A 25491-nucleotide genomic window follows, 5' to 3' on the forward strand; every position below is an offset into this window, starting at 1 on the left:
AGTATACTGTTTTGTGCTGTATACAGTCATACTAGGACTCGGAATACCATCAGATTTGGTACAAATGTCGCCTCCCTCATGCAGACAGAGTCTCATATTTGCAGCGCAAAGAGCGTAAAAGCTGGACTGGGTGATATTGGTTGGCATTATGGTTCATCTGGGGGAAAATAATCAGCAGTATTTACTTGTATATATCTTTAAAATATTTTAATGATGATGCACGTGTATTGGTGAATCTGAGATTTGAATCAATTCAGTGAAATGGACAGTTTGAACTGATTCATGGACATGAATACCAACTCTTTTTTTCAGTTTAAAATCAGAGACGTTATTAAACCAATGCTCTCATAAGGAGTTTGCGGCACACTCTTCAGGAAACTTAATAGCCAAGTAAAAAGCACATTAAAATCATTTATATATTCTAGTGCTGTTTAATTTTATATTCTAGCAAAATGATCATAAATATTCAATATCGCTCAGCCCTAATCTGTTCCAGCGCAAAAAGTCAAATGCGGTATTTTGAGTCCTTGACTGCTTCTGTAACATCTGTCTTCTTTTTTCTTGTCTCTGTGTTTCTATGCATCTCATTCTTTCTCTGACTGACCTGGGTTTATCTTTTCTCCCTTCTTGTAGAGAGTTTTGAGGTGACCTTCACCAAAGAAGGTGATGACGGGCTCTTTCTACTGCCTTGTAACCGTTTTATTAACCCACTAACGCAAATACAAAAGAAATCGGCACTTCACACGGAAACTCCTGTCATGCTCTTTTAATCTCTTCCCAGTTCTTCTTCTTTTTATTTTGGTTTTCAGTTTTCTCTCACCTTTGAATTCGTTGGAAATGAAAATTTAGCAACTGGATGACAAGTGTAATGCGGGGATAACAAAATCTAGAAATATCTATGCATGAGACATCCATTGAAGTTTGCAGATCCTAACAGTGCTTCAGCTCCAAAACATAATAAATAAAGGGAAATAATGCTCGTACACCAGATTCTCGGGGGGAACGCTAATCCGAACGTCTTTAAAAGTGTCTTTTTTGAGATATCCTGTTTGTAAAGGGTTCACTTTTATCATAAAATAAATGAGACTCTGATGCTATAGAGGTTAGTTCCTGCTGAGATTGTTAAAAGATGCAAACTCTCTGCTGTCCGGTCTGTGGTGTGGTTTGACCTCTAGTTTGAGCCTCTCCTCCACTAATCTGAAATACAAAGCATGGCAACTACTGCTGGTTGATGTGGATGTCAAGGAAATGGATATTTCTAACCCCAGCTCTCATCCAGCCTTTAAGTTTCACTGCCTCTGCTCCTCTGTTTTGTTTTATTGTTTCATTCTTTCAGTTTTTTTTAAAGGTTTTAGAGAGACAACATTGCACAGGAAGACTTCCTTCTCACCAAAATCTAGTTTTAAGGAATTTAAACTCCAAACGAGGGTTTTTTGCTTATTTGTTTGAATATTTGCTTTGATTTGTGAACTTCTGATTGAATGCTGGATCTCTGTCATAAATCCTCATCGCCCCATGATTAACTTAACATTTTAACCTTTCTTTCTTGTTTAGATGTGTTACTTTGAACCAAAAATTAGCATTAAACACATTTTAAGTACTTTTTATGCTATTTGTATGTATTAAATACAACAGATATCTGTTCATTGGTTCATATCATTTCCTTCCTGTCCTTGTATATTAAGTATTCCTGTGAAATGCCTGTCCACATTCTGGGTTTCTTACTGCATGACTGGATGCAATGTGATCAAATGGCTTGGACCAGACACTCAGTATCCCCCTTTTAACTCTCCCTTCCACTTCCTAAAAACTCACCTCATCCCACACAGTGCTTCTGGCTTCCTCCACAGACACCTTCACCTCCCACCTCCCCTCAGTGTTTCAATCCCTTTGGCTGCCAAACCAACTTTGGCTGTTCTTATTTGAGTGTGGCGTGTTATTAGTTTCATTGTGGGTTTCTTTTATCTCATGAACGGCAGCCGGCGCTTCGGCTTACGGGTGGGCTCGACTAAATGCACGTGTGCCTTTTGCAGGGGAGATCTGCGGCTTCAGGATTCACGGGCAGAACGTGCCGTTCGAGGCAGTGGTGTTGGATAAGTCCACCGGGGAGGGTGTGATCCGGGCCAAGGATAAACTGGACTGTGAGCTGCAAAAGGAGCACACTTTCACCATCCAGGCCTACGACTGTGGAGAGGGACCTGATGGCGGCAACATGAAGAAATCCCACAAGTGCGTATATTGTTTGGCAACACGTATTGATAAAATGAAGAGTACCGGAAATGATGGGGGAATGAGCCAGAATTTTCCGCATAGGCATAATACGTGCCAAAACGTATTTGAACCACTAAGCTTACACTGCAGTTCAAAAGTTCTGTTTTGCTCACCAATGCTGCAGTAATTTAATCAAAATTTACAGTAAAACAGTAATATTGTGATGTATTATAATAACTGTTTTCTATTTGAATATATATTTTCAACAAGTAATTTATTATTGTGATGGAAAGCTAAATTGCTTCAGCATCATTACTCCAGTCTTCAGTGTCACATGTCTCATTCTAAGTTTAATAAAAAGAATAGCATTTATTTGAAATAGTTAAGACATTTATAATGGTAAAAATGATTTCTGTCACTTTTGATCAATTTAAAGGTACAATATGTAAAATTTTTGCAGTAAAATATCCAAAAACCACTAGGCTAGTGTTATATATTTTGTCCAGCTGATTACAAACAATATCTCTAATGTTTTCAACTACTTGTAAATCATGAGAAAATTCCCATTCTAAACAGTGACACGGGGCAGTGCAGTCACCTGTCAATGACGTCAGTTACCTTTGTTACCGCCTTTACTGACGTAGAAACCACATGACAACAGTGCCGTGGACAAATGCGGAAGTAGAGTCTAGCGTCCAGCAAACCACTAGTTGCTTCAAGCAGTTCCTTATTTACTTCTTGCATGTTTTATGGTGGATTGTGTTAATTATTTATGGAACATAATTACTGTTTACCATCTGCCGCTGGTTCTGTCGACAAGGACAGCTCCCGTAAACTCATGACCGGAAAAGCGGAAGTGGCGCCGGCGACTGTGTCATAATAAAAGTCCCGCTGCTCGTGAGGCGTGTGTTGATCAATCGCTCCAGCTCCTCGTTCAGCTCCCACAACACTCGCTCCTGCTCAGCTTCTTACTACAGTAACGTTAATAATCGCATAAACGAACATGACTTCTTCCAGACTCCAATCACTATTCTTTTGCATCGTCCGTTGAGATGGAGACCCCATGTCCCAAGTTTCCGCTCTAAAACTTGGCGTCATCAAACTACGCCTTTGTTTTGAATATGCTTCTAGCGACCTCTAGCGGAAAAGAATATCACAAATTGTACCTTTAATGTATCCTGCTGAATAAAAGCATTGATTTATTTAAAATAAAAATAAAAATTAATGACCCCAAATTTTGAACGGTAGTGTATGATTTATTTATACATTAAAACGAACAAATAATTAATGAATTTCCAAAAATCTAAATACTTAATCAAAAGTTAAGTTGTACATTAGTTGCCTACAAGATTTGCCATACATAACAACTTGATATTAATAAAATTCAGCACTGAAAATTGGAATAATCAAAATTAATCAAAAAATAGTCAAAATTATTATTTTTTTATTAGATCTAGCACTTACCTAGAATATGGAAGCTTGTTTCTGCCATGAAATAAAAAATAAAAATGGTAATTGCAACAATTTGTCTAACAATTCTGACTTTTTCTCACAATTGTGAGATTATACTGTATCTCAGTATTCTGACTTTTTTTTTCTCAGAATTGCTCTGAGAAAAAAGTCAGAATTGTGAGTTTATATCTCTCAATTCTGACTTTATAGTATGCAGTTGCGAGTTATATATTTCGCAATTCTGAGAAAAAGGTCAGAATTGCATGATTAAAAACTCACAATTGCAAGAAAAAAGTCTTTACTCACTTTATAACTCACAATGCTGAGAATTCTGAGAAAGTCAGAATTGTGAGATAAAAAGTCGCAATTGCCTTTTTTATTTTTTTATTCAGTGGTGGAAACAAGCTTCCATACTAGAATGCATCTAGACCCATGCTTTTTATTTTAAAATGTTTGGCATTCAGTAGCCAGAGGCTCCATTTAAAACGTTACATTCTTATGATATCACGTTTGAGATATTATAACACCGGAGGGCCCTGTGGATGACTGCATCCTATCAGATTAATATGCCTAAATGAATCATCCATCTGCTAACGAACAAGACCTGCGTCACTGTCGTGCCTATTCCCTCTTGTCCGGTTCTAGATAATTAATCACGCTTTGATGTCCCCCAGGGCTACCGTCCACATCCAAGTGAATGACGTGAACGAGTACTCTCCAGTGTTCAAAGAGAAGTCCTACAAAGCCACAGTGATCGAGGGCAAAAAGTATGACAGCATCCTGAAGGTAGAGGCCGTGGACGCTGACTGCTCTTTCCAGTTCAGTCAGATCTGCAGCTATGAAATTGTCACTCCCGATGTGCCCTTTACCATTGACAAGGATGGTAAGTGCTGCCAGTCAAAATGTCCTGCCAAAATTCCAGCTTATAGACCTTACAGTGATATTGACTTCTAAGTCATTGTTATTCATGTGCCTGTAAAAATTGATTTGTGCAAAGCAGGCGTTTGTTCTACTGTTGATGTCAGCCAACTGTCACCTTGAGATGCATACAGAATTTAAGCATGATCATTTCGGTTTGGCATGTGAGGTCATTGCTTGTCACTTTTTTCCTTATGAACAGGTAACATCAAGAACACAGAGAAGCTGAACTATAGCAAGGAACGCATGTACAAACTCACTGTGACTGCGTACGACTGCGGTAAAAACCGCGCATCTGAGGACGTCCTTGTCAAAATCAACATCAAGCCCACCTGCAAACCAAACTGGCAAGGTATCAAAGACCTCTGGTATCTTTTGTGCCTCGTACACTCAAACAAACACAGCTGTATTTTGTTGTTTAAAGCTGGAAAGCTCGGCTATGCAGGTCAATTTTGGAGCAAATGCAAGTACACAACTTTGTGTTTCTTGAGCATCAAATCAGCATATTAGAATGATTTCTAAAGGATCATGTGACACTGAAGACTGGAGTAATGATGCTGAAAATTTAGCTTTGCCTCTATAGGAATAAATTACATTTGAAAAAATATTAAAATATAAAGCAGTTATTATTAATCATAATATTAATATTATTACAATTAAATTGTAATAATATTTGACAATATTACAGTTTTTACTGTGCTTTTGAGTAACATAACGTCTTTTTAAACATTAAATAATCTCACCACTTTAAACTTTTGAACAGGAGTGTATGTTAGGGCTGTCAATTGATAAAAAACGAACTTAATAAATTATATATGATATGAAAAATATTTATTTAGAAATAATTGCATTTTATTTGCTGAGAAGAATCATTTCCCACAATGATTCAAAGATGGTGTGTCAAGGTAAAACATCAACTTATAAGAATCTATTTCTTTTAATATGGTATTTATGGACAGGCCATGAGATTTATTGTTATTTTTATAGCACAATTAATCACATTAAATTATTGTGTAAATTGTCAGCCCTAGTATATGTATAAATTATAATAAATGCTGTAATTGTTAAAGTAAAGTTTTATGTTAACTAATGCATTAAGTAATGTTAACTTGTACACCATTTAATATTAAAAATGTTTTAATGTATGTAACAAATTATTATGCATGAAGTATTTTTCATTTTTAGTTCATGTTAACTCATTTTAGAGTGTACAACCATATTTAAAAGAGTTACCGAATGTTCTTTTGTTTTTTGTGAATGACACATTTTCTGTCTGTCTGATCCTGATAGGATTTAATAAAAGGATTGAATATGAGCCTGGTACAGGAAGTCTAGCCCTGTTCCCCAGCATGCACCTGGAAACCTGCGAGGAGCCAATCACCTCCATTCAAGCCAGCATCATGCTGGAGACTAATCACATCGGCAAGGGCTGCGACCGAGACACTTACTCCGAAAAATCTTTACACAAGCTCTGCGGTGAGTCCAGACATTCTTATTATAATAGAGTTACATTAACATCAAGATCATTAAATGTGCTTATTACTTTATAGAATTTCGAGTTAAGCAACTCAGGTGTAAACTGTTTTAGACTAATTTACATAATCATATTACCTGCATAATCCCATAGGCACATGCTGAATCATAAGCAAGCAATAATTTGGAATACTCTGAGTAACTGTTTGTGTGCTCATCCAGGTGCCAGCACTGGCACTGTGGAGCTGCTGCCTGCTCCCAGCAACTCTGCCAACTGGACCGTTGGCTTGCCCACTGACAACGGGCACGACAGCGACCAGGTGTTTGAGTTTAACGGCACCCAGGCCATCAAGGTCCCTGAGGGTGTGGTGAGCACCACCCTGAAGGAGCCCTTCACCATCTCAGTGTGGATGAGACATGGACCTGGAAGCAGGGAGAAGGAGACCATCCTCTGCAACTCTGACAAGACCGGTAATGACATTCTCACACACACACACACACACACACACACACACACACACACACACACACACACACACACACACACACACACACATGTTTGTTTTTGTGAATTGTGGGGACTTTCCATAGACTTCAATGCATTTTACACTGAACAAACTGTACATTCTATCCCCCTACCCTGCCCCTACCCCTAAACCTAACCCTCACAGGAAACTGTGCAAACTTTTACTTTTTCACAAAAACTCATTCTATATGATTTATAAACCCATTTACATTGTGGGGACCGCTGGCTGGTCCCCACGATGTAGGTGAACTCAGGTTTATATTACATCATGGGGACATTTGGTCCCCACAATGTAATATAAACAAAAGCACACACACACACACACACACACACACACACACACACACACACACACACACACACACACACACACACAAACACAAACACACACACACACACACACACACACACACACACACACACACACAAACACAAACACACAAAACAAACACAAACACACAAAACAAACACACACACACACACACACAAAACAAACACACACACACACACACACAAAACAAACACACACACACACAAAACAAACACACACACACACAAAACAAACACACACACACACAAAACAAACACACACACACACACACAAAACAAACACACACACACACACACAAAACAAACACACACACACACACACAAAACAAACACACACACACACACAAAACAAACACACACACACACACACACACAAAACAAACACACACACACACACACACACACACAAACACACACACACACACACACACACAAAACAAACACACACACACACACACACACACAAAACAAACACACACACACACACACACACACACACACACAAAACAAACACACACACACACACAAAACAAACACACTCACAGGACTGAGAAGTTGATGATGGCTTAATTTATATTTGTCCTCTTCATCTTCAGTAGGGCTGTCAAAATTAATATGTTAACGCATGCAATTAATTCACTGTTAACACATTTATTTAATTTGACATTATAACTGATAATAAAATAGTGCAGACTGCATAATTTTGTGACTTTTAGTTTTTATTTTCATTGTTTTTATAATTTATTTATAAAAATGTTTTTATTTTATTTCCCCCCCATATGGTGTCATTTATGTTCACACACATATCTGATATGAGTGTCATCCACACAAATTGTTGAACAAAATAATCATGTGTTATTATGTAATGATATATAATCATATTAATTGGTTTTATGGAGTAGTGTCCTTGGAGAAATATCACTGGAGAAGCATCTCATAACATTTTTGAAGGTTATGAAATGGTTGCTTGTAATCGCTCTGTGAATTGGGAATCTCACACTATGATCTCAATCTCTGGTCACTGAAGCAAAATTCCCTGCGCTAGAAAAAGCTCATCTGCTGGGGCTTATGTAAGGCTGATTACATCACAGTTATGCCCTCGTTTATGGGAAGTTGCTTTATTGTTTTCTGGGAGAGTGTGGCTGCAGCAATCCGTGTACAGTGCAGCACAGTTTATATTAAATCCTTTGATCTGTGACTGTGTGTGTAAAAACAAAATATTATAGCGTGCAATCTGTCATGTGATAAACAAGCGTATTATCATGAATTATCAGTGACTGAAGTGTGATTGTTTTTTTTTTTATTCCTGTTTATGTGTCTTCTGCAGAAATGAATAGGCACCACTATTCGCTGTACGTACACAACTGTCGTCTTGTGCTGCTGCTGCGTCAGGAACCCACCGAGTCTGAGAATTACAAACCGGCTGAATTCCACTGGAAACTCGATCAAGTGAGTCAACTTAAGGCCCTTCAGAAGCACTCAGTTTTGAAAGACTCCCTTGTGTTTTATTAAATACTATGTTTAGCCTGCTAGCAATGAATAGATCAGCTCATGTGTTAAATTAGGACATAAACATACTTAAATTAAGCTGTTGCTCAATAACATTCTCTATCCAAATGGTCCACATGTGGCATTGACATATAAACACTTCTGGATTACACAGAATTAAATATATATGCATTTATAGATTTATTAGAATACCAAATATGACCCCTGAGGACATAGTTTAGATTTAGAAGCATGCATTTTCAAACAAACAGATTTAGCTTTTATCAACCACATTTCATAGCTTAAAGGATTGTTACATACTGTATATCTTTACATAAGGCAGGATATATAAAGTATATCCCTTGCTAGGGCATCGTCATAACTGGGGTCCTTAGCTTTAAAAACCTTAAAAATCCTTTTTAAAGCAAATCTAACAGTTCTATGTGGCTTTAGGAAGGCAAACTTAGGGTTTGTCCTCTCAATGTAAATTACCATTTAAGTTCTTCTGAATTCTTTTGCACTGATGCAGTCTGTAGTTAAACAGAGGCCCTGATCTAGTCTCTCTCCTCCCAGGTGTGTGATAAGGAATGGCATCACTACGTGTTGAACATCGAGTTCCCAGCAGTGACTTTGTTTGTGGATGGTGCCACCTTTGAGCCCTTCCTGGTCACGGAGGATTACCCTCTGCATGCCTCCAAGATCGAAACCCAGCTCACCATCGGCGCCTGCTGGCAAGGTACACTCGCTAATGATCTATTGATTCTGCTCATACACAATGATGCAATCTCAGGTTTAGACTTGAAACCTCTTTGTCCCCAGCCGCAGTTGAAATGTAAGCATGCTTTATATTAGTAAGTAGATTGCATTTGCAATTTGTAGAGTTGCTTATTTCATAAGCCCAGTCATAGATGTAGTTTAAGATCTTTTGACACATGCCATGAATTAGATGATCTTAAAGAACTCATTAAATCGAAATCAGAGATTTTGTTGCTGTTTAGTAAAAACAAATACTCTTGAATAATAATAATAATAATAAAATAATTATAATTATTATTATTAATAATAGCAACAACAATATTATAATATAATAATATTAATATTATATTACTAATTATATAAATAATAGAATTATATATTATCTATCTATCTGTCGGTCTGTCGCTCTGTCTGTCTGCCGCTCTGTCTGTCTGTCACTGTCTGTCTGTCACTGTCTGTCGTTCTGTCTGCCGCTCTGCCCGTCTGCCGTTCTGTCTGTCGCTCTGTCTGTCTGTCACTCTGTCTGTCATTCTGTCTGTCTGTCGCTCTGTCTGTCTGTCGCTCTGTCTGTCTGCCGCTCTGTCTGTCTGCCGCTCTGTCTGTCTGTCTGTCACTGTCTGTCGTTCTGTCTGCCGCTCTGCCTGTCTGTCATTCTGTCTGCCGCTCTGCCCGTCTGCCATTCTGTCTGTCGCTCTGTCTGTCTGTCACTCTGTCTGTCATTCTGTCTGTCTGTCGCTCTGTCTGTCTGTCGCTCTGTCTGTCTGTCGCTCTGTCTGTCTGCCGCTCTGTCTGTCTGTCACTGTCTGTCGTTCTGTCTGCCGCTCTGCCTGTCTGTCATTCTGTCTGCCGCTCTGCCCGTCTGCCGTTCTGTCTGTCATTCTGTCTGTCTGTCTGTCACTGTCTGTCGTTCTGTCTGCCGCTCTGCCTGTCTGTCATTCTGTCTGCCGCTCTGTCTGTCTGTCGTTCTGTCTGCCGCTCTGTCTGTCTGTCGTTCTGTCTGTCGTTCTGTCTGCCGCTCTGCCTGTCTGCCGTTCTGTCTGTCGCTCTGTCTGTCGCTCTGTCTGTCTGTCACTCTGTCTGTCGTTCTGTCTGCCGCTCTGTCTGTCTGTCGTTCTGTCTGCCGCTCTGTCTGTCTGTCGTTCTGTCTGCCGCTCTGTCTGTCTGTCGCTCTGTCTGTCGCTCTGTCTGTCTGTCGTTCTGTCTGCCGCTCTGTCTGTCTGTCATTCTGTCTGCCGCTCTGTCTGTCTGTCGTTCTGTCTGTCGCTCTGTCTGTCGCTCTGTCTGTCTGTCACTCTGTCTGTCGTTCTGTCTGCCGTTCTGTCTGTCGTTCTGTCTGCCGCTCTGTCTGTCTGTCGCTCTGTCTGTCGCTCTGTCTGTCTGTCGTTCTGTCTGCCGCTCTGTCTGTCTGTCGCTCTGTCTGTCGCTCTGTCTGTCTGTCGTTCTGTCTGCCGCTCTGTCTGTCTGTCATTCTGTCTGCCGTTCTGTCTGTCTGTCACTCTGTCTGTCGTTCTGTCTGCCGCTCTGTCTGCCGGCCGTTCTGTCTGCCGCTCTGTCTGTCTGCCGTTCTGTCTGTCGCTCTGTCTGTCTGTCACTCTGTCTGCCGCTCTGTCTGTCTGCCGCTCTGTCTGTCTGCCGTTCTGTCTGTCTGTCGTTCTGTCTGTCGCTCTGTCTGTCGCTCTGTCTGTCGCTCTGTCTGTCTGTCACTCTGTCTGTCGTTCTGTCTGCCGCTCTGTCTGTCTGCCGTTCTGTCTGTCGCTCTGTCTGTCTGTCACTCTGTCTGCCGCTCTGTCTGTCTGCCGTTCTGTCTGTCTGTCGCTCTGTCTGTCTGCCGTTCTGTCTGTCGCTTTGTCTGCCTGTCGCTCTGTCTGTCTGTCGCTCTGCCTGTCTGCCATTCTGCCTGTCTGTCGCTCTGTCTGTCTGCCGTTTTGTCTGTCTGCCGTTTTGTCTGTCTGCCGTTTTGTCTGTCTGCCGTTTTGTCTGTCTGCCGTTTTGTCTGTCTGCCGTTTTGTCTGTCTGCCGTTCTGTCTGTCTGCCGTTCTGTCTGTCGCTCTGTCTGTCTGTGTCGCTCTGTCTGTCTGTCGCTCTGTCTGTCTGTCGCTCTGTCTGTCTGTCGCTCTGTCTGTCTGTCGCTCTGTCTGTCTGTCGCTCTGTCTGTCTGTGTCGCTCTGTCGCTCTCTCTGCCTGTCGCTCTGTCTGTCTGTCGCTCTGTCTTTTTAAACAAATGTTTGTTCAATAAAATGTGCTCTAGAATGAGAACCATTTCATGGGGTCTTTAATGCATGACAATATGTATCAAGTGACTTTCTTTCCCTTGACTATATTGAGCCCTGGTCTTTCCCTGCTCTTCTGTCTTGCCTCCACAGACCTCTCAGGACATGACAATGATACTGAGACACTCTCAGAGCCTTTGACAGGTTGCCCATGTCTTTCCTGATCACCCCAATATGTCAATACGCACGTCTATTAACGGCCTACGGTTCTTCTGCAGCGTGACATACGGCTGCGGGAGGACCGTATGTGCACAGCTTCAGTCTGCAACGGCATAACATTTGTAGCATGATGCGATTGAGTCGAGAGACGCCATGTCATAAACCCTGCCTGTCTTGTTCTTCATTTTGTTTTCTTAATTCATCAATCCAGCTCCATGTAATTTCAGTTTGCCTGCAGACCTGGAGAAGTACACAGCAGACACACAGTATATTACAAGCAAAACAAGTCCAACTGACCTTAGGGATTTGCATGTTTTTATGATAAATCAGAAGGTTTGGCTGCATTCCTTGCTGCGATTTGCAGGATTATTTATGCCAGTGGTATCAGTGCAGCAGACAGTGTCTCATTTCTCACTGTTTGACCTTGCTGCCTCTGCTTTACAGCATCACTCAGTGTCATATTACTGCTGAGGTCATTCTGACCGCTCCCGCATCATCTCTGTGTCCTTCAGTTGCAGTCATAGTATAGAGGACATTACATCCAGCTAGAAACATAACACACTGTCATTTTCATCTTAAAGGGACAGTTCACCCAAAAAATGAAAATTCTGTTGTTTCAAATGTATATCAAACAAAGATATATTTATTTTGTGGAACACGAAAATAGCATTTTAAAGAATTTTTACACATAGAACAACATCTTACAAGCTCTAATTAGGAAAAGTAGTCCATGTGACTCATCCAAATTGATCATTTTCATTATTAGATATTGCGTAACTAAGCTTTTCACAGCATTTTATAATATGAATATAATATAATTTTTAAATAAATGTATTATATAATTGATTATAAATTAATATACACTACAGTTACAAAGTTTGAGGTCAGTAAGATTTTTTTTATGTAATTAATACTTTTATTCAACAATTGATCAAAAGAGACTGTAAAGACATTTATAATTTTACCCCAAAAAAATCTATTCCAAAAAAAATTTGTTTCTTAAACTTTCTCCTCATCAAACATTCCTGAAAAAAAAAATTGTTTCCACAAAAATTATGCAGAACAACTGTTTTCAACATTGATAATAATAAGAAATGTTACCTGAGCACCAATTCAACATATTAGGATCATGTGACACTGAAAACTGGAGTAATAATGCTGAAAATTTAGCTTTGCCATCACAGGAATAAATTACATTTGAAAATATATTCATATTCAATATATAATCAAATATTTTAAATAAAGACACTTCTCTCAAAAACATTAAAAATATATACTGACTTGAATTCGGAACTGTTTCAAATTACAAGTCAAATGGACCACTTTTATGATGAGTTTTTGTCTTTTTGGACAGATTTGGCCACACTTAACTGTCACTTTGTAGAGGTAGCAGCGTAAGCTTTTTAAAAAAATTCTAAATAACCACATACTGCATTTGGAACAACATAATGACCAAATTTCCTTTTGGGTCACCTATTCCTTAAATGTTAATAACAAGAAGGTAGTTCAAAACACACATTTGCTGCCGAACCATTTAGAAATATGCAAATATGTGTAGATTTATTCAATCATGTTGCCTCATTTTTTATGTGCCTCTTTGTGTTCATTCCCATTCATTTGCCTTTTTTTTTCTCCCACCAAGAGTTGCATGAGCCCACAGGCCTGAATTAGGTCATCCATCATCCTGTGTGACACCGGGCGGCACAGGCACAGAACACATAACATGCATGAGCATCAGTCACGCGGCCTGTGCACACCAAGCATGCTTGAGTTCAACAGAGCATATGTTTGGTATCTAATAGGTACTGTCCCCCTCCTGGTTTGTGTAGGTGGCAGCGCACGCATGACTCAGTATTTCCGGGGCAACCTGGCGGGACTCATGATCCGCTCCGGCAAACTGGAAAACAAGAAGGTTATTGACTGCCTGTACACCTGCAAGGAAGGCCTTGACGTGCAGCTTCCAGAGGAAGTGGCCTCTGCTGTGAAGGTGAGTGGATGTGAACTTTGAAGAATGCAAATTCAAACAATTCTTTGCTTCTTTTGGGCTATGCATATATATATATATATAATATGACATTTACAAACCAGATTCCAAAAAAGTTGGGAAACTGTACAAATTGTGAATAAAAAAGGAATGCAATAATTTACAAATCTCATAAACTTACATTTGTATATAGATAACATTCCAAAAAAGTTGGGACAGGTAGCAATAAGAGGGCGGAAAAGTTAAATGTACATATAAGGAACAGCTGGAGGACCAATTTGCAACTTATTAGGTCAACTGGCAACATGATTGGGTATAAAAAGACTTCTGAGAGACACTGCCACTCTGAGAGGCTCAAGATGGGGAGAGGATCACCAAAAAAGTGGAGCAATATCAGAAAAGAGTTTCTCAGAGAAAAATTGCAAAGAGTTTGAAGTTATCATCATCTACAGTGCATAATATCATCCAAAGATTCAGAGAATCTGGAACAATCTCTGTGCGTAAGGGTCAAGGCCGGAAAACCATACTGGATGCCCGTGATCTTCGGGCCCTTAGACGGCACTGCATCAAATACAGGAATGCCACTGTAATGGAAATCACAACATGGGCTCAGGAATACTTCCAGAAAACATTGTCGGTGAACACAATCCACCGTGCCATTCGCTGTTGCCGGCTAAAACTCTATAGGTCAAAAAAGAAGCCATATTTAAACATGATCCAGAAGCGCAGGCGTTTTCTCTGGGCCAAGGCTCATTTAAAAAGGACTGTGGCAAAGTGGGAAACTGTTCTGTGGTCAGACGAATCAAAATTTGAAGTTCTTTTTGGAAAACTGGGACGCCATGTCATTCGGACTAAAGAGGACAAGGACAACCCAAGTTGTTATCAGCGCTCAGTTCAGAAGCCTGCATCTCTGATGGTATGGGGTTGCATGAGTGCGTGTGGCATGGGCAGCTTACACATCTGGAAAGGCACCATCAATGCTGAAAGGTATATCCAAGTTCTAGAACAACATATGCTCCCATCCAGACATCGTCTCTTTCAGGGAAGACCTTGCATTTTCCAACATGACAATGCCAGACCACATACTGCATCAATTACAACATCATGGCTGCGTAGAAGGAGGATCCAGGTACTGAAATGGCCAGCCTGCAGTCCAGATCTTTCACCCATAGAAAACATTTGGTGCATCATAAAGAGGAAGATGCGACAAAGAAGACCTAAGACCGTTGAGCAACTAGAAGCCTGTATTAGACAAGAATGGCACAACCTTCCTATCCCTAAACTTGAGCAACTTGTCTTCTCAGTCCCCAGACGTTTGCAGACTGTTATAAAAAGAAAAGGGGATGCCACACAGTGGTAAACATGGCCGTGTCCCAACTTTTTTGAGATGTGGTGATGCCATGAAATTTAAAATCAACTTATTTTTCCCTTAAAATTATACATTTTCTCAGTTTAAACATTTGATATGTCATCTATGTTGTATTCTGAATAAAATATTGAAATTTGAAACTTCCACATCATTGCATTCTGTTTTCATTCACATTTTGTACAGTGTCCCAACTTTTTTGGAATCGGGTTTGTATTATAATGGGTTTATGTGAAGACTGTGATGTGAAGTTCACTTAAATTAAAAGTAATTTTTTTAAAGCCCAATAAATGTTGAAATTGATAGCTTTCAGTTATACTGTAATGTTGAATATCTATAATTTAATGTTTAAAAAAAAATCATAGAGACATCAGTATTCGTATCAGTGATACTGGCCTTCATTCATAAAAAGATGCCATTGTTTCTACATTAATTTGTTGAGTAACTGTGAAATTATTACAATATAAAAATATATTTTTTTTAACAATGACAGCACTGGTGGATATATGGATATATGTTTCCCTGTCTTTCTCTAGGTGGAGTTTAACCCCAACCAGTCCTCTCTGAGCCTGGAGGGAGATGACATTGAGAGCTTTGAGAAGGTCATGCAGCACATCTCCTACCTGAACTCCCGGCAGTTCCCCACTCCAGGAATCCGCCATCTGCGTGTCACCACAACTGTCAAGTTAGTTTCCATTATTTCAATTCAGCTGCATCATATTATCTAGCCCCGCCCACTTTATAATATTATTGTTCCAAAATAACTAACAAAATAGAAAAGCTAAAATAAGTGATCTTGTCATACTTTTAGTGTAATCATAATAGTGAATGTATTATTATTTATCTGCTTCGTAATTCTATAGATGCTTCAATGAGGAGACGTGCATCTCCGTGCCAGACTCTGAAGGCTATGTGATGGTTCTCCAGCCAGAGGAGCCAAAGATCAGCCTCAGTGGAATTGACCATTTTGCCCGTGGAGCAGCTGAATTTGAGAGCACGGAGGGTGTTACACTCTTCCCTGAGCTGCGTATCGTCAGTACCATCACTCGTGAGGTGGAGGTGGAAGCTGAGACCGAGGCCGAAGGCGAGGATGATCCCACAGGTATGCTGGGAATGTGAAATTCACATATTTTGCTGAGAAAGCTGGAAAGAATGAAAATGGATCCTAAAACAGGAAAAAAAGTTGTAGGATAACCATCAGAAAACAGATTAACTGGGAGTAGTTTCTTTTTTGCAAGAGGAATTACTTGACAGAACAGTTCAACGTAAAACACATTTTGCTACATTTCTCTATGCAAGAGACCCCATTCATGCAAGAGTCAAAGTAAAACGGGCTTGAACGACGATGAAATGGACACGGAGAAGTGATTAAACTGTTTAATATTTTGGAAGTTAATGCTTAAATAAGTGCTAGACATACTGATGTTGTCACCTGTAGGAGTCTGTAAATGGATTCTGGGATGAAATTTATAGCTTATGTTTAAGGGAAAAAAGAAAGTCGAGAGGTTTTCTCTTAGCTCATGATTTTTTTTTTTTTTTTTTACATTTAGTGCATTGCAAGTATGGAAAGAAGGGAAATGGATAATGAAAGAGAAAGAGTCTATATAATGAATTCTTGGATGAACTGAATAGCTTATGCTTTAGGAAAAGACAGTCTAAGAGGTTTTCTCTTGACTCATGTTTTTATTTGACATTTTAGTGCATTGTAAGTATTTCTTAGATTACTTTATTCCTCCAAATCAATATTTGCCATAAAAAATGCATGGTGGACTGATTCTGAACATTCAAGTCTTTCCAAGATTAAATTCAATCAAATGGAGAGGCTCTGATCTGACTTACTGACGGATGGCTTTTGTTTTTGGCAGTGCAAGAGACGGTGGTATCTGAGGAGATCATGCATAACTTGGACACGTGTGAGGTGACTGTAGTGGGAGATGATCTGAATGGAGATCATGAGAGTTTGGAGGTGGATCTGGCCCAAATCCAGCAGAGAGCTCTGGAGATGAGCTCTTCTAACGTGGGCATGGTCATCACAGGTACTCATCCATCTAGATCAACAAACAACTGATATGTAGTTGCATGCAATGTGTTGGATTATATTTGTGAGTTTTGTTCATAGTAGTTTATATTCAGTCTCTGGCTAATTGACTGATCTAATGGCAATAAAAACTTCTGTACTCTAATCTTAACAACATATGGTTAAATTTTGTCTCTGTCCACCCACAGGGGTTAACACCATGGCAAACTATGAACAGGTCCTGCACCTGATCCGCTACAGGAACTGGCACACAGAGGCTCTTTTTGACAGGAAGTTTAAACTTGTCTGCTCTGAACTCAATGGCCGCTACATCAGCAATGAATTCAAAGTCGAGGTATGGCTGACCGCACACTGTCCTCTGTGTCATAATTTATTACATCCAAAATACCACAGTACTTACAGTTACATTTAAGAAAGTTAACTCTACACACACACACACACACACACACACACACACACACACACACACACACACACACACACACACACACACACACACACACACACACACACACACACACACACACACACACACACACACACACACTACCTTTTAAAAGTTTGGGGTCAGTAAGAGTTTTTTTGGTAAGGCATTAAAACTTATTTGTATTGGATGCATTAAATGGATGTATTAAAAGGATGTATTTGATCAAAAGTGGCAGTAAAGACACATTATTATCAGTGTTGAAAAGCTTGTGCTTCTGAATATTTTTTTGGATTTTTTTTTTTTTTTCAGTATTCTTTGATGAATAGAAAGTTCAAAAGAGGCATTTATGCTATTTGTTGGCAAATATTTATTATAATGTTACAAAATATTTCTATTTCAAATTGCATAAATGCTTTTCTTTTGAACTTTCTATTCATCAAAGAATACTGAAAAAAAATAAGGTTTCCAAAAAAATATTAAGAAGCACAAGCTTTTCAACACTGATAATAATAATAATAAATGTTTCTTGAGCACCAAATCAACATCTTTAATGATTACTGAAGGCTGGATTAAAAGTTGCCAAAAATTCAGCTTTGCATCACAGGAATATATTTCTGTTTTTACTGTGTTTTTGATCAAATAAATGCAGCCTTGATGAGAATAAGACCGACCCCCAAAACTTTTGAATGGTACTGTATATATTGAACAAATTAAATATAATATTATTTTAATAATACAACTAATATATAATTTTCTGTTTTTTAAGGTTAAGATTAATTAAAGCTTATATAATACGCTTTTAGTTTTTACTATAGTTGTATTATTTTTTATTATATTATTATATATTTTAAAGGTACTGTAAATATAAAATGCTATATATAAGGCTATATCAAAATAAGCTAACCCAGGCTATAAAAAAATAAGCTAACCCTAACTAACCCTAATCCTAACCCTAATGCCAAAAGTTTCAAAGACTGATTCTGTAGCAAGTTGTATTGTACTGACTGCACTAATTGCACTTTTAATTCCTTTTCTATGTAAAGCACTTTGAATTACCATTGTGCATGAAATGTGCTATATAAATACACTTGCCATACTGTACCGTGCAGATGGCAGCTGTGTGACCGTCTTTATCTTTTATGTAATCAGGTCAACGTGATCCATACAGCAAACCCCATGGATCATGCCAACAATGCTATGGTACAACCTCAGTTCATTAACCAAGTACAACACGCTTCAGTGGACCTGTCTGGACACAACCTGGCCAACACACATCAAGCCTCAGGTATACCTTCTTTATTCCTGTTTCCTTCTCCATCCCTCCTCTAATCCATCTGTTCAGCTTCTCTTAAAGATAAAGACATTTCATTGGCTGCTTCATCTCTCACAGTATCTCTCCTAGATTACAGCACTAATCTCTCATTAAAGATAATCCAGACTTTGTAATCAAATGAATAATCTGTTAAATGTCAAGCTCAAAACTGAATTAAGTTTCTTTCCATGAGTTTTTCCGCAGCTTAAGGTCAATTTAAAAACTAGGGCAGTTATGGAGCACCGTGTACTTAGCCTGTTTTTAATGGCGTGCTTTTAGGGATTATATACGAGTGCTGTCTACAACATCTGGACAGCCGGCGAGGGGCACCTGAGACAACCTCTTTTAGTTTTTTCCCACCCTAAATACCCAATGCTAATCTGTGTCCCTCCACTCTTCACAGTTGTCCCCAGTGCCGCCACCATCGTTATTGTTGTATGCGTAAGCTTCCTGGTGTTTATGATCATCCTGGGCGTTTTCCGTATCCGTGCTGCCCACCAGAGCACAATGAGGGACCAGGAAAATGGCAAAGAGAACGAGATGGACTGGGATGACTCGGCCCTCACCATCACGGTCAACCCAATGGAGGTGCGTTCTTAAAACAGAGCTCGCTCAGCACTCTCAGAGCGCTCATACATAGTTAATGCAGCAGAGGGCTGAACCCATCAAAAACTCACTGCACTGTTGTAAAAATACACTGTTATTATAACCATCCCTTCGTCTTCTGTGCATTTGTTCACTAAAATAGATTTTCTTTTAACTGAACTGTATGCAGTATTTGCTGTATGGTTACTGAGTATTATTAAACTAGAACATTTAATGATCTTATAGAGAGATCATTGTGTGGTCCATAAAGCACAGGCTTCCACTATAGAGGGTAGGGATGAAATAAACCATCTGTTTTTGCAAACAGGCCTTGTGTGCGTGTGTGTGTGTGCTTGGGTATATTTTGAGGACACAGGTTTATGAGGACACAAATTTGTATTATATGGGTATTACAACATAAACATGGTTCCTTTCTCTTGACATTAACAACCGCCACACTAGCCACTTTGGCGGGTTAAATTTTTTATATAATTATATACAGTTTTTTTTTTAAATTTGTAAAAAAATATTTTTTGGCAGCAGTTACAGAAACTAATATATACAAAAAATATATACAAAAAGTGGGTGCACATAAAGCCACCTTTCAGTACTTAATTTAGTTTTTTTTCGCTGCTTATTGCTCCTAAACAGTCAAATACACACAAAATAATGTCAAAATGGCGGTCTTGGCGAGTACTCATGTAAATACAGTCAGTTATGTTTTAAGTGAACGTAAACAGTTGAGAAAGAAAATGCATAATGGATCCGTGCGGCAGGTCTTAAAGTGACAGCAGCCTAATATACCTGTTGCCAAATTATGAGATTATATTAAAAATATCTATATGGCAGTTTTTTCCCCATTGTATCAATGTCAAAATTGTGGCCAGTGAAAATACTGAGTGGCTAGTATTTTGGAGAGCCACTAGCCACAGCGGCTGGTGAGCAAAAGTTATTTTCATGTGTGTGTGTAGTAATTTGCATTCACATTCACGCGATTTCTATTTTAAAATAATATAATTTCACTTACTAAAAAGGATTAGATATTTTATCTGTTTACTTGCATGTCATGTGACCATTAGCCAACATCAGACAACTGTGAATAGTACGTGTTGTTAAAGGGATAGTTCACCCAAAAATGAAAATTTGATGTTTATCTGCTTACCCCCAGGGCATCCAAGATGTAGATGACTTTTTTTCTTCAGTCGAACGCAAATTATGATTTTTAACTGCAACCGCTGCCGTCTGACAGTCAAATAATAGCAGTGATTGGGAACTTGAACAATAAGAGTCGAAAAAACTTCCATAGACAAATCCAAATTAAATCCTGCAGCTCGTGACGGCACATTGATGTCCTAAGAAACGAAACGATCGGTTTGTGCGAGAAACCGAACAGTATTTATATAATTTTTTACCTCTAAAACACCACTATGTCCAACTTCGTTCAGCTTCCGGCTAGTGAGGTCTGATCACGGAAGTGATGTCTCGCGCTCATTGAAGTATATGGGCGAGACATCACTTCCGTCTTCAGAACGCGTTTTTTGACCTCACTAACAGGAAGCTGAACGAAGTTGGACATAGTGGTGTATTAGAGGTAAAAATTATATAAATAATATAAATTATAAATTATATAAATAATCGTTTCGTGTCTTAGGACATTAATGTGTCGTCAAGAGCCGCAGGTTTTAATTTTGATTTGTCTAAGCAAGTTTTATTTACTGTTATAGTTGAAGTTCCCATCTACGGCTATTATTTGACTGACAGACGGCAGCGGTTGCAGTTAAAAATCATAATTTGCGTTCGACTGAAGAAACAAAGTCACCTACATCTTGGATGCACTGGGGGTAAGCAGATAAACATTAAATTTTCATTTTTGGGTGAACTATCCCTTTAAGCTATTAAAATATTAAATTAAAATTTGAGGGGGTAACTATTTTATGTTTAGGGGGGTTCAGCTAACAAAAAAAAAAAATCAGCAACCCCTGCTCTAAAAAAAAAGAAGAAGAATTTGATTCCTCATGAATCAACTCTTTTGAGTGAATCTACAGACACCTTTTATGCAGTTTAAAGAACCTCCAGTTGTCTTTTTCTCTTAGACTTACGAAGACCAGCACAGCAGCGAAGAGGAAGGAGATGAGGAAGAGGAAGAGAGCGAGGACGGAGAGGAGGAAGACGATATCACCAGCGCAGAGTCAGACAGCAGTGAAGATGAGGGCGGCGAACAGGAAGACCAGCAGGGTTCGAGCAGACAGCAGCAGCTGGAGTGGGACGACTCTACCCTCAACTACTGATCCTCCCAAACACACAGTACACACTACTTTAAGATCACACACACTCACACACAATGACAAATCCACCCCTGCACAGTCACGTCCCTCTGCCAATAGGGACGCCCATGTTCCCCTTACCTAAGGAGCCATGCGTAAAAACGCTGAAAACTAAACGATTATATGATATATGTACAATATAAATGCAAATATATCCGGTGTCTGTCGTGACAGGTGTTGCAGTCCGCTTCATTTCCACCCGCCGAGGCTTCCCTTCCGACATCTTATCGTGGTGGTATTCAGTGTAGTATAGTATCACAGATATCTCAATACAAGTTCCTAATTTATTGAATCTTTTTCTGTCCTTTCCAAGGGAGTCCTGGCATACATTTACATTTCCTTTAAGCCGTGTTCGGACACGTCCCTGCACTTTTACTTTCAAGTCGAGCTCCGAGAATGATTTAATGTATATTCCTTGCACTTGACTTTTTAGGTTGATTTGCTCGGGAAATTTAGAGGGAAAAACTCTTCGATGCTTTCCGATCACTTTTTTTCCTCTTTATATTGCATGGCAAGATTTGCAATCATTGGTATGGAAGAATACAACTGCTTTTTGATATTTTGTAAATAAGACGAAACCATGTAATTAGTCAATGTGTTAGTGAAAGCCTAACCAACGGTCAGACACAGTACCTGCTGTAGAATATTTATGTCAGATGCTCTTAGCATGTTTCAGAAACCTTTGGTAAATCTCCTGCTCGTACAAAAGACGTCCGCTTCATAGAGAGAAACCCATGACAGAGGCTGAGGTTTCTGTGGCAAAGTGTCATTCATTTTGTCTTTTCTCTTGGAGGTGGGTGCGCATCTTTTTGTTTCGTTCCGTTTTGTTTTGTTTCGTACTGTTGGGTGGGCGTGGAGTTGGTTCAGTGCTTCGGCTTTACATATGCTAATTCTAGCTGGGCTTGCAATGGCACAAATGCTACACCAAGGCTTCAATGTTTTTAAATCAGTGACGTTTTGGGGACTAATAATCACATACAAGTGATGAATATACAGTTGTTTTTTTCACGTGGTACTGTATGTTGTACAGTTTAGACACTGCAGTTATTTAAGCCATTCTTAAGTGATAGTGCTTGTATTTTCTGTAACAAATAGAGACCAATTGGAATCACAGTATGCACTCTAATAACCCAGTCTGAATAACATTTATGAGTGAAATGACATGGAAAATGGGTGCGCTGGTGATTATCGACAATATGAGCATCGCAACGTCTGTTTTGTTCCGTTTTAACAGACCTCTGTTGCTAAAATACTGGCTTAAGATGTTTTTTTTGTGTTTTTTTTTTTGCAAATTCAGGGTTACCCCATGTTGTTCTTGTCATTTCGAGGCCCCTAAAAGCATTAAAAGGGCTAATTTGCCTATCACAACGCATTAAATGAAATAAATTTCAACTGTTAAAAGCGTAAAAAATATTTTTGCAGTATGGTCGATAGATTTTATTGTACATGGAACTGTACTGTAGAGTTGTGTAAAGATATTTGTTTACATTTGGTAAACTTTTATTCCTTTTTGGTGACGCTATCAATCTACTCCAGATTTGCAGGTCATTTCTCCTCGTAGTTGCTCTCAGATCCATGTCATAGTTTCATTTTCTTACTTTTCTTACTGTGATTGGACATTTCGAAAATGGTCAGTTATTGGGGAAAATAATATTCCGTTCCCGTTGGGCTTGAAAAAGAATGTTAATTATTTAGGAGATTGTACATTGTTCGATTGTTTAGTAAAGACGGACGTGAAGCTTTAGGGTACTTCATTCAGACCTTTTTTTGTTGTTGTTGTTGTTGTTTACATGCATGACTATTCTCAGTTTAAGGCCTAAGCTACAAGGCTTTGTTGTGATTGGTGGTATGAATATAATTTTATGTTATGTCAGAAAAGGTACAAATGCGGGAAGTTGTCGAGAAGGTCTATTTTTGTGACCCGTGAAAGGGCGATGGGAGAGTTATTTCTTTGTAGGTTTTAGTTTTTGTTACATGTTTTGGTTATCAGGTCCCCCTCAAAATTGACAGGACCTTTTAAAGAGAGGTCCAGATTTCAGCTGGTGGAGTTGGGAGTGCCTTTTGCCTATCACAGCGCATTAATAACACAACTAACCAAACACTCATCCATGCCATTTTAGTTGTTGCAATTTTCTCATTTTATAATTATTATTTAATATTAGATTTCGTACAGGTATGGGGAAGTGATTTTAACTTTGGTTTTATTTCATTTTCTGTTATGATAGGGATCAACAGCTAGTTTTATCAAGAGTGGACGTTTTAATTGTCCAGCATAGATGTCTTGTGTTCATGTTGATGTGTAGAGAAAATAGGTCCATACTGTATCATCAATGAATATTGTACTAAATCATGTTTGAGGAAATCCACTTTGAAAAGATGTACATTATTATAGGCAGCATATGTGGGTATGAGTTTAACAATATGTGTATAGGTGATCTTGAAGTGTATCTCCTGGTGAGGGCAGCATGAAATTCACAAGAACCAGATACATAATGATTCCTCACACAAATGTAAGAGGAGCCTCTCACGGTGTATTCTCAACATACAATCATTTTGAAAACGTTTGATCGATGTAGACCATTCCATGAGACCAAATTTAGTATAATCAATGTTTGTACTGAAAATCGCACAATTGTTTGTATCTTCCCTCCTTTCCCCTGATGCAAATATTCATCCGCAGTTTCTCAAGGGAAAATCATGTGAAATGTATGTGATTTTGTCATGTGCTTTTGATGATTTCAAGACACTTTCCATAATAAATAACCTGAGACTGTGCCGAGTGTGAATGGCTGCAGATGGTGAGTATGTAACAGGGCATTGTCTTTGCATGTATAACACAGATATAAATATTTCTTGTAACTGGCACATGGTACTGTGGGATTGGAATGGTGTAGATGGGTCAGGTAATACTACTGAATCAAAAATGATCTGTCACAGATTTGCAGCCTTCAGTGATCATTGTTCACGTTTTGAATTTTATTTTTTTGCTCTAGAAATGAAAACTGGGGATGTTTTAGAACTGTTGGATGCTGCCTTCCAGCTCATTCACTTTTCTATTATTCAGAGGAATAATTATAGTGAAGTTGATGCTTGCTCATGAACAAAATAAAGGATGAGATGGGAATAAAGCTGTGTCGGAGTTCGGATTATTTCATTTGATAATTATATATGCCACACACAATTTCTATGCCCACTTTGACCTTAGCTATATATATATATGTAATTTGATAATATTATAAACATAGCATTCAGTAACCTCTACATAGTCATCTGTTATAGAGTTTAAAAGCAGCATTAAAAATACATCATTAATCCTCTAACATCCTCATACTTCAAAGTTTGAAGAAAAGAAATACGTTTCCTTACCCGAAGGATTTTTAATTATTCACCATGATGTTTCCTCAGGCATTTCATCTTTCGTGGTGTAGGACGGTGAATTACAGACCACAGTAATGCTGCCACCTAGTGCTTGAAAACTGAAAAATGTTCTTATGTACAATTTATAAAAACGTTTCAATGAGGCCTAAAGGTTAAGTGCAGAAAATGGCAGTATGGCACACTTCATGCACTTGGACGCGGAGTGCGCGTGGTCGTGAAGTCCACGAGACTAGAGTGTACCTTTTTTCATTACAGTTTTCAGAAGGGTGTCGCGAGCTACAACGCCCTTGATGCGCACTTTTATCAACTCCACAGCAGACTTCTTCCCGACAATCAAAGCGGCATTACATCACGAAAGTGCGGACTCGTAGGAAGACCGTGAGTGTTTAGGGTGCCCATTTGGGACAGGGCCGAAGCCAGCTAATATCATAGTAAAATTATTAGTTTGACGGCGTGTGTATTTATTTTATGTTAAATGGGCAGTGTGGAATTTT

General features: G+C 39.0%; 1 protein-coding gene across 4 annotated transcripts in view; it reads left to right on the top strand.

Moving 5' to 3' along the window:
* Positions 1-24738, top strand: part of clstn1 (calsyntenin 1) — a 50769-nt gene extending 26031 nt beyond the window's left edge. The window contains exons 3-19 of one of the 4 annotated variants that reach the window (XM_067370580.1): positions 634-663; positions 2034-2229; positions 4338-4546; positions 4784-4933; positions 5872-6057; positions 6277-6525; positions 8238-8359; positions 8972-9134; positions 11518-11568; positions 13413-13570; positions 15470-15618; positions 15797-16035; positions 16799-16969; positions 17160-17305; positions 18548-18683; positions 19114-19298; positions 21389-24738. In XM_067370580.1, coding sequence (XP_067226681.1) covers positions 634-663; positions 2034-2229; positions 4338-4546; positions 4784-4933; positions 5872-6057; positions 6277-6525; positions 8238-8359; positions 8972-9134; positions 11518-11568; positions 13413-13570; positions 15470-15618; positions 15797-16035; positions 16799-16969; positions 17160-17305; positions 18548-18683; positions 19114-19298; positions 21389-21583 — 2735 coding nt within the window. In that variant the 3' untranslated portion in view covers positions 21584-24738. The remainder of the gene's footprint in view (positions 1-633; positions 664-2033; positions 2230-4337; positions 4547-4783; positions 4934-5871; positions 6058-6276; positions 6526-8237; positions 8360-8971; positions 9135-11517; positions 11569-13412; positions 13571-15469; positions 15619-15796; positions 16036-16798; positions 16970-17159; positions 17306-18547; positions 18684-19113; positions 19299-21388) is intronic. The other 3 variants (XM_067370582.1, XM_067370581.1, XM_067370583.1) reach the window with 3 other exon arrangements.
* Positions 24739-25491: the final 753 nt, after the last annotated feature.

Source organism: Chanodichthys erythropterus, chromosome 20 (assembly GCF_024489055.1).
Source record: "Chanodichthys erythropterus isolate Z2021 chromosome 20, ASM2448905v1, whole genome shotgun sequence".
NCBI lineage: Eukaryota > Metazoa > Chordata > Actinopteri > Cypriniformes > Xenocyprididae > Chanodichthys > Chanodichthys erythropterus.